General features: G+C 34.6%; 2 protein-coding genes across 4 annotated transcripts; both read left to right on the top strand.

The window, feature by feature from the left end:
- Positions 1-739: 739 nt before the first annotated feature.
- LOC107472414 (uncharacterized) lies at positions 740-6,205 on the top strand. 2 transcript variants are annotated; one of them, XM_052257295.1, is made up of 8 exons: positions 740-1,252; positions 1,404-1,625; positions 1,996-2,235; positions 2,615-2,682; positions 2,822-4,442; positions 4,529-4,638; positions 4,789-4,969; positions 5,131-6,205. In XM_052257295.1, the coding sequence occupies exons 3-8, from the start codon at positions 2,085-2,087 to the stop codon at positions 5,715-5,717; spliced, it is 2,718 nt and encodes a 905-aa protein (XP_052113255.1). In that variant the 5' UTR covers positions 740-1,252; positions 1,404-1,625; positions 1,996-2,084; the 3' UTR covers positions 5,718-6,205. The 2 variants fall into 2 exon arrangements, with proteins under 2 accessions (XP_052113255.1, XP_015947436.1); XM_016091950.3 differs by having other exon boundaries at positions 740-1,625.
- Positions 6,206-6,967: 762 nt separating this feature from the next.
- On the top strand, positions 6,968-9,619 carry LOC107472870 (uncharacterized). 2 transcript variants are annotated; one of them, XM_052257573.1, is made up of 7 exons: positions 6,968-7,044; positions 7,122-7,382; positions 7,478-7,562; positions 8,132-8,333; positions 8,436-8,657; positions 8,950-9,094; positions 9,310-9,619. In XM_052257573.1, the coding sequence occupies exons 1-5, from the start codon at positions 6,995-6,997 to the stop codon at positions 8,477-8,479; spliced, it is 642 nt and encodes a 213-aa protein (XP_052113533.1). In that variant the 5' UTR covers positions 6,968-6,994; the 3' UTR covers positions 8,480-8,657; positions 8,950-9,094; positions 9,310-9,619. The 2 variants fall into 2 exon arrangements, with proteins under 2 accessions (XP_052113533.1, XP_052113532.1); XM_052257572.1 differs by having other exon boundaries at positions 8,436-9,094.
- Positions 9,620-10,163: the final 544 nt, after the last annotated feature.

The raw sequence follows: 10,163 nt of genomic DNA, 5'->3' as shown, positions 1-10,163 counted from the left end.
ATGTGCAGCAAGAAGAAGAAGACGGTGCAGTGAAATTGTGCAGTAACGGTTGAAGAAGGAGAAAGAGAAAGTAAGAAACGAAAAAAAGAAGAAGAAGAGGAAGAGGAAGAAGAACGTGCAGTAACGTTCAAGCGCGCTAATATAATAACTTGTAAAGACTTGTATAAAAAAATGCTTGTATATAGAGAATTTCTCTTTGAAATATGTCTTAGAATATCAATAGTTCATTTAAGCAAAAATAAAAAATTTAAATTTTATTTTGTATATATAATAATTTATTGAATAATGACAAATTCTTAAATGAAATTCAGATTCACGACAGATTAATCCTTGATCTGTTATGTTAGAGTATCCTATGAAAAAAAAGATAAAATAAAATATCTATATATAAATTTTACTTTATATATTTTTCCCCCCATTGTTAATTTTTCCTGGATTCATCGCTGGTCTTCTCATACTCACTTAGAAGTCGCAGATTCGAGTCTCACTCGTAATTTAAAAAAAAAAAAATTAGATCCACCCTAGTTTTCTTTTTTTCATTTTTTTCCCTTAATGTTTTAGCTACAAAAAACACCAACATAGGAAGACATGTTGTGTGGGGCCTTCAATCTAGCTAACTTCAACTGTCATATTTGTATTTGTATTTGTATTTTGTACCATAATCCTAATATTAATACTAATACTAATACTAAAAGACTAATACCATTGTTGTAAAGCTTTCACTTTCCATCCTTCTCCAACCACACCAGTCACCACCAACTTTCTTTCTCTCCTTTTTCACTTTTTTTTCTTCTCAGAATCAGAATCATTCCTCAAAAATATTAGTGGGTCGGTGCTTTCATTTCCATTTTCCTTCATTTTTCGCTGTCAAACACACCCCCCATTTGTAAAAAGTCTCCATTTTCATTCGTGGTAAATAGAATATCAAGTGTTTTAATACAGAATTTTCCATTGAAAAAAAGTATTTTTGAGTGTTAAAGTGAAGAGAATTAAGGTTGCTATCTAGTTGAGATTGAGATTGGAAAAGAAAAAAACATACATACACACAAAAGAAAATAAAGCTCCAAGCTTTCATCATACGTTTTGGTTTTTGTTGGTGGAGGATGAACATCACTGCGAATTTGGATTGCCCCTGTTCTGTTTGTTGATTTGCTTAAATGGTTCAATCAACTTTTGAAGGATATGAATTCATCATTTGGTGCAGCCATGGATTTTGCTGTGCATAGCTACTGATGGAGCTCTTCATGAACTGGTGATTATAGAATTTGGATTTGTTTGAGTCACTGAACATTGTTGAAGATAAGCCTGATCAATCTTCCTAGTCAAGTTTGATCAATATGCTGCAAGTGTTTGATTAGATGCCAATTATAAAAGCTGAAGCCTTATTAATGGTTGTGTCTCAGTTTGGACTTTTCTTTGAAGAGAGGAGAAGATGACTGGGATTTGCTTCAGCTTTCTCTGTGGAAACTTTTAGAATTCAGTAGAAATAAACAAGGTATTGATACCTTACCCTCCAAAGGAGGCTATGACTATGACTCCTTGAGCTTCACTCAGTTGAGAAACTTGGGGAGCTGAACTTGAATTCCTAGATTCTTTGTTTGATTCAAAAAGCCTCATAGTAGCAGGTACTTAGTTGCATCAATCTCAGTTTTTCCTATGCTAGTTTAGTTCTAGACTTCTAGCTACATGACTTAAATTGGTAACCATTCAATTTAGTTGGATCTTCTACTTGTTAAATTCTTGTTGTGTTTCTTGATTCAGTAGCCTCTAAATCTTACCATCCAATGATTGTTCTGTTTTACCTCACCAAGTTGATGATTTCAATGATATATCTGTATCTATGTTTGAATCCTCTCAGTGTATAAGTTTGCATAAAGAGCATTGTTCTTCATATACCTACTACAAAGCTTTGGCATTAGATTTAAGGGAGTGGTCATAGTGTTCTAATGATTTTTAAATACATATATTTGCTTAATGGTTTTGTTCATTGATCAGGTAGCATGATCTTACCACTGAAGTGATTCGGATGACAATTGTAATAAGGCCTAAAGACGAAAGAACATAGTCAACTGTGCCCAATCATTATGGCAAAGAAGTCTCAGAGGCGCTCCATCCGGTATGAGAAAGACAAGTCAGGGTGTATGTGGGGCTTTATTAGTATGTTTGATTTCCGCCATGGTCACTCAACTCGCAAGTTGATTGCAGATAGAAGGCGAAGCAGCAAGCATGTTGTTGGTAAGAACGGTGTTAAACATTATATTTTCATAGATCTGTGTTCCAAATAGTTGTGGAGTAACTGATGTTTTTCATTCCAAAAAATTTTCTAGAATGCTATAAAACTTTTCATTAGAACATACTTTCCCTATCTACAATCATGAATGTTTCATTTTTTCTCACCTATGCATGCTGTACATGTATCTACATCAAATACTACTACCTTAAACTTCTTATACTTGTGACTAATTTTATCATAACTTGTTGTAGTATCTATATATCATATTTGTGCAGGACAGCCTATCTATTATTATGTGGAATATACTTGTGTGTAGCTGTGCTTGATTAAGAAAAATGAATCAATATCAATTGTTAATTTAATTACTATTTTTTCCTTCAGGAGGTGTGCCTTCTAAGAACAAGTTTGAGATGTTGAGCGATTTGGATGAAGTTTCTCATGACAATTTTGTGAGTCTGGCCATCCCTTGTATTATTCAATTGAAACTCATTACAAGTGAAAGTTAACAAATTTTAGGACACTAGAAGAATTCAGTTATTGCTACAAGGATGTTTGTGCATTTATTGATATCAATATGTCATGTTTCAGGACACTATAGAGAGTAAGAGGCCAACAGTGAAAACTGGTGCTGTTAAGCATAGTGTGAAGAAACTCATAGAAGAAGAGATGTTCATTGATCAAACCACAGAGAAGGACGTACATAATGCCAAAGTAGAACCAAATGGATCCAGATTAAGATGTGAAGTTCCACAGCAGACGGATTACAAAAGGAAAAAGAAATCTAGCAGTAAAAGCTGTGATATGGACATTAATAATCTGAATTTGGATGCAACCATGAAATCCAAGTACTTGCATAATCAACACTCCCGGCGGCAATCAAAAGATGATCTTGATCTGGATAACATAATTCAAGAGTTTTGTCACTTTAAAGAGTCTTGTTCTGTGAAGCATGGCAATGATAGAGGAGTTCATAGTCAGTCAAACCAGAAGCATGCAATTTCTGAAAACATTGCAAGAGAGGTAATTCATGAATTTGTGAATCAGATGATACTGAATGGCAAAGATCTGGCAGAAGCTAGAAAATACCTTCATTCCCATGAACTTATGGAAGCACTTCAGTTTATAAGCTCAGACAAGGAATTGTTTCTTGCACTTCTACAAAACCCAAATTCACTTTTGTTGAAATGTATACAAGAGTTTGCGAAATCTCATGGGAGAGATAACAATGAATATAGTTCTGTTACTTGTTCCAACTTCACTGAACAAGATCTTGGAAATGAGGAACAAACAAGGGAGACTCTAAACCACAAGAAGCATAACTTCTTCAGGAAAAAAACAAAGTCTCAGCCGAAAAATCCAACAAATGAGAATGGCAAAACTGAGACTTCAAATAGAATTGTAATTCTGAAGCCTGGATCAATGGGGTTGCAAAGTTCTGAAACCAGAAACAACATTGCCTCATCCCTGCAATCTCATGATACTGCCAAACACAGTAGTCCTTCTGCAAGAGGTAGTTCACATTTTTCGCTTACAGATTTAAAAAACAAGTTGAAGCATGCAATGGGGAGAGAGAAACATGCAAGTCCTGAAGGCATCTCAAAAAGATACCCTGCTGAATGTCAAAGGCCCAGCAACAAAGCCATTCTTAAAGACAATGTTGGAATGAGATCTCCTAACAAAGATCATTTCTTCCTTGAGAAAATTGCAAGGCCTACTAAACTGAAAGATCCGGAATTGATTGTCGAGCAAGAAAGTGGTAGTTATAAAAAGAAAAGGGCATCTCACTTATACACTGAGGCCAAGAAGCATCTGTCTGAAATGATAGGTAGTGGTGATGAGAACATGGACATGTCGAGTAGGCAGATTTCCAAGACCCTTGGGAGAATTCTGTCCCTTCCGGACTACAACTTTTCTCCCTTTGGCAGTCCTTCAAGGTGTTGGGAGCATCATTTTTTGACTGAACAGACAAGATTTTCTACCTCGGATAAAACTTGGGAGGCTTATGACAACATGTCCCCCAAACAGGCAACCTTTGTGAATAATTTAGCTCAGGAAACTGATAATCCAGAGAAGCAGTCAACTATATGTGACAGAAGCTCTAATAATTTAGTACGAGAAATTAAGTTGGAATCCAATTTTCCTGATGAACTTAGTCATGTTGATAAAGCAGAAGGCTACTGTGCTGTTAAAGACGAGATAGTTGTCGAAGGTAACGTTATCATTTAAGTAGTAGATGCATGCATATTTGTATTTAGTCTATTACTTATGGAGTTTCTATAATTTATTTGTGTGCAGGTGATGTAGAATCTGAAAAAGAGATCAATATCTTGGAATCTTTCTCAGAACCAATTCGCCTCAGCATTAGAAATGAGGAACAGAGTTGTGATATCTTAGAAATTACTGAGGTCAATGCTTCACCCTAGTAATGTTTCATATTGCATTAAGTTTTTACACAAATCAATGGTTTGAGAATAAATTGATCTTTGTATTTATGTTGTATTCAATATCCACAAAACTGTATCTCAAGTCTAAACTATTATTTGTTCCTTCAACAGGAAGGTATAGGCGAAAACCAACAATCTACCCCACCATCATCATCTCACTCAACATTCACAAAGAAAACTGAAGAGCTAGAAAGTGGTGCAGAAATGTGTGGGAGGCCAAGTCCTGTATCTGTTCTTGATACACCATTCATAGAGGATGAAATCAGCCCTGGTTACTCCGAATATCAACCTAGTAAGAATTCATGCACTAGTGCTATCTGTGGTTGGCAAATTAAATTCTTAAGGAGGTTGCTATATCATGCTTCTCTTGACAATGCATAACACATGGTAGCATACCTTTTCTGATTGCTATATTTATTTTAATCTAACATCAAATTCATTCTTGATTTTCAGTTCAAGTAGCAGTACGGCCGCTAAATATTGAATTCGAAGAACAAGACTATTCACCTGTGAACCAAATCCAGAAAGGAAAATATTGCCTTGAAGAAAATGAATTGATATACAAGTACATCAAAGCAGTCCTGCAAGCCTCTGAATTGACTATGGATCAATTATTGATGAAATGCCATTCCTCGGATAAGATACTAGATCCTTCATTGTTTGATCAGGAAGAGCTTCCAGCAAACCAGCTTTGTCATGATCAGAAGCTTCTTTATGACTGTATCAATGAAGTTCTGATGGAGGTTTGTTGGCATTACTTTGCTGTCTCACCTTTTGTATCCTTTGTGAAGAATCTTAGCATAAGGCCAAGTCCAAACATGAAAGTGGTTATTGTCAAGGTTTGGGAAGCAATGTGCTGGCATCTCCTTCCCTTACCCCCGCCTCGAACTTTGGACAAAATTGTCAGGAAAGACATGGAAAAAAGTAGCATCTGGATGGATCTTCGGTTTGATGCTGAAGCCGTTGGTTTCGAAATGGGAGAGATCATTCTTGCAGAACTCATGGAGGATACAATATTGAGTTGTACATATCTGGATTAGACATTCTGATGCTTCAAACTGTTGTCAGTTTCGATTCGAATTGAAGGACAAGAAGAGTGGAAGCAATGTGTAAATGATTACTGATTTACTGACTACTTCTTGTTCTTGCCACCTTTGATGTCCTTCAAAGCTTCATTCATGGCATTTCTGAAATAGTAAATAGTTAAAACAGTTAGTGAAGATACTCTAATATGGGCAAGAAGTGAAAGGGAAGCAAGTTGCAACTGCTTCTTGCAAAAGTAGAAACAAAATTCTTGTCTTTAGAGTGACAAAGTATGAGTTTTCTTGGGACCAAAGGTGTTTGATTGTAGATTCTGTGGAGTTTGATTTTCTGGTTAATTTAGTTGGTGTGTGCTATAATTTTGTTGGTAATCATCCTTACTTGTTTTGTGTATTTTATTTTTGATCAAGTTGTTGAATTTACAAGCTTTAAAATTGTAACTTTGAAGTTAGTACTATACTAATGAGTAATGATTATCTCTGCTATACTAATTCGTTTTATCAAATACAAATAAAAATGACTAAAAAGACAAATAAGTCTTTGAATATTTACACTTCATACATATTAATTTTTGAAGGAAAAAATAAAAGTTTTCTACTATAATAGACGTATAAAAGTTATGTTCAAATTAAATTATTTTACCGTCATCATAAAAATTAATACGCCAATAATATGTTCATATCTGTTATCATAAAAAACTTTATTAGTAGTTTTTTTTCAAAGATTAATATATATAAATATTGAGAAGTCCATTTGTCATTTTATTTTAAAAATATGGAAAATAAAAATGGTCTGGTTAACTAAAAAAAAGAGTAAATAATAAATAAGTCTCTGATTTTTTATTCCGAAAATAAATAAATTTTTGATTAATTAAAAATATAATAACATCGATATTTTTTAAGAACAAGGCATCTAAGTCCTTTTAAAAGATTAATTTATCTTTGTATATTTTGAATGGAAGAACTAAAAATTTTTTTGTCTTCATATATTTTAGAAGGGAGAATTTAAATATTTCAAAATTTAGAAGGTAAGATTTTTGTATTTTGAATTAGTGGGAGAGTTGTGTATATTAAATTTAAAAAGTGAGTAACTTATTTATATTTTTTTTTTAAAAAGAGAAATTTTTTTTTTTTGTGAAAAGAAAAAGAACGGATTGATTTCCCACGTGTCCATGTCAAAGCGAGGCGTACAGGGCGGGGATGAAAAGTGAAAACAAAACTATAAAAGAGTCTGAAACTGAAGGAAGGGATCTCCCCCTTCGTCTTTCGCATCGGACATGTCATCGGCAAATTCCTTCTCACCACGAAGAAGCTTTTCGCCGTCAGAGTGAGTAGATGCCCTCATTTAGAATATCAACTCCATTCATATATACTTCATCAATTTTTCCTTCTTATCCTTCACAGTGATGACAAACAAGAAATTCTTGACACGGCATCATCAGCAGCATCACCTCCTCGTTATGATCCACTCAATCCTTGTTATAAACCAGGCATTCTCGATACAATTTACAAGGATCTTCCACCTCCTTCTTCCCAACCTAAGTCAGCAGCAGCAATAGCAGCCAGAGTCCCCTATGCAGGCTATACTATTACTGAACCAATAATCCCTTCGAATTGGCCCGGGTATCTTAATCCTCCTCCCCCCGAAGACAAAGAGCTATCTGAGTCAGTACTTGCATGCCCTAATTTATATCTCAATGCAATTCAAATTAACATTTAACACATATTCTTAATCACTTTTCCCTTATTACCCTTTACAGAGAAGAGAAACAAAGGATTTTTGAGCGTCGTTGTCATTGGCATATTTTGGCTATGAAACACTACAATGACACACGAAAGGAAGGGGTTAGTTCATTTTCTTCTCATCTAATTAATAAAAGGTGGAAACTCAGTTGTAGGCAACTCCACGTAAAGTTGATAATTGAGAACAGTTAGATAAAAATACGGCTCGCAACTATCAATTTCACGTGAAATTGACTGCATACAATACTCAAACCTTTTGAAATATTATGAAATAAAGGTCTAAGTTGTCAAGATAATGGACTAGACAAGACACCAACATTTTGTTTCCTTTGTTCCTCTAACATGTATGTTTCCCTGCTGCCACAACACTACAAGCTCCATCACCATTACCCACAACTTGAACTACATCTTCCTTCTAGCATGTTGCTTCATGATTTGTTCTTTCACAATTTTAGATGTCCCTTCCTTCCCTTTACTAACAAATGACTCCATTCTCCCCTTATGTGCACCACCATCTCCATGTCAAAACACTCATCATTTTGTTCGATTTTTTCCTTCTAGTACAAGCAATCACATGTATGTGAAACATGTTTCTACTTAATGTAGAGCCTACCTTTTTTCGTTATATTAATGTTTTTTCAAAAAATTCTTCGTTATTATCTATTTTGTAGGAAGATGAGTATAAGCTTTCGACGTCCTCGATTCCCAAGAGAATGGTTCAATATTATAGTCTTGGCTTCCTTCATAAGTTGATGTGGGAGGGGAAGCCTATATCAACCGAAAAGTCCGATTCTGCCAAGTATTTTTTTGGTGCAGTCCATGAAATGAATCCTGATGAAATGCACGTAGCATATGCCAAACGACTTAAACCAGGCATCTTAAATGAATTTCTCTAGTCTTTTCTCCCTCTTGATAACTTTACTTTTACCATCACGAATTATTGAACACATTGACTCCCCCACCTTTTCCTGGCAGATCGTTTCTTGGATCTTGATCCTGCTCTACTTCCTACACGCTGAGAGATGTGATATTAAGGATCATGATGACTTTAGGCAAGTCTGTGTCAATTAACTTGTGTTTTATTTTATTTTTTTCTTTTTACTATAAAGTTTTGTTGTTTTGTAATTGAAGGCAAAGAGATCAAGATTAGGAAATAACAAATTTCTGTCTTGGATCCAGCTTCAGAGATGGACTCGAGTAGGAAATAACAAATTTCTGTTCATATATCGATTGATGTTTCAAACATTTAGTTGTTCTTTTTAAGTCTATCCTTTAATTGTTGCCTCTTCGTTTTTATGTTTTCTTGTGGTGTCAATTCCTCATGTATAAGTACACTCATTCATATTGGTAAAGATTGAATCCCTCCTATTCTTTTCAAGTTCTAACATTATTCTTCTATGCTAAGGCCATTTCTCAAGCTTATGTAAACTAGAAAAAAAAATATTGCTGGTCACTGAAAACTGTATTTGTTTAAATTCTTTTTAAGTAGAATCACACCGTCTAGGGACACCAACCGTAATGAAGGTGGTGGTATGGAAGAAGAGATGCACAAAAAGAAGAATCGTGATGATGCTGCTGTTATTGAAGATGAGACACCTAAAAAAAAGGCAAAATTTGAAGAAGGCTCGGAGAAGGTGAAGAAGCAATTTCATGTTTTTCTTTGTTTTTAATGTTTTTTCTTTTAAGAACTTTTTGACGTTTTACTGTTTGATTAGTTGCATTAACCTACACCAGTTTAATTATCCTGGAACTCTTCTCAACATTACTATTGCTTTCAGATTTGTGCATATCCGTTTCTATTTTTTTTTTCTTGTTTTTCTTCTCTTGTTTCTTATTCTTGAAATTGCAGATGGATGATATGAGCAGTGAGCCATCTAAAGAATAATAGAAGGAACGAATTCGAGATCTAGTATAGATTAAGACCCGTTTTGATATGCATCAACTAAGATACGCTAATGGTATAGATGTTGTTAAATTGATTACAGCAATAACTTTTACTAGACTTATGATACTACTAAATTGTCCTAGTGTGTTTGTTATGTACTAAGTTTAATTTGGGAATTTAAGATATTCTCTTAATGTAGTAGGATTTTTCTTTATCCTTTATGCGTATATTTTGGCAAACTAGTATTTTGCTACGTGTGTGTGTGTGTGGCTTCTCCTCGTTAGTATAATATATATTGTGACTAAGTAATGCTATCAAATCTGATTATAGGTTTAAAATTAACCTGTAAATCTGTAATCATAAAAGATAGTTCCTATTAGACAAATTTGACTAATCATTAAATGTGCAGTGATGCCATTAATAAACGATCTCGTTTGTACTGTGGCTGCCGTAATACAAAATGCTCTAGGGTCTCGCTGAGAAAATGCCATAACTTTGGTTCCAATGTCCTACAATAGAAGAAATAACAAGATGTTCCAGTGCACTTTTAAAATTTTGTCACATCACAAATCTAACTCGTTGGTCAATAAAATTAATCTGTACAAGAGACCCCGGGCTCGGCTGGACCAAACAAAAAAAAGGAAGAGAACCCGGGCTCGGCTGGTCCAAACAAAAAAAAATGGAAGAGAACCCGGGAACTCAAATTATGTGGAAAGGGAAGCAAATAAGTGTTCTGATTCGATAGCGAAAGAAAATCTGAAGCGAAGGGGTGGAGTTCTTTTTTATTTTTGTCAATGAAATGGTGGAGTTCATAGATT

The sequence above is a fragment of the Arachis duranensis genome, chromosome 2, assembly GCF_000817695.3.
Source record: "Arachis duranensis cultivar V14167 chromosome 2, aradu.V14167.gnm2.J7QH, whole genome shotgun sequence".
Taxonomy (NCBI): Eukaryota; Viridiplantae; Streptophyta; class Magnoliopsida; order Fabales; family Fabaceae; genus Arachis; species Arachis duranensis.
The sequence above is the reverse complement of the archived record's forward strand: the minus strand, read 5'-3'. Positions and strand labels throughout refer to the sequence as shown.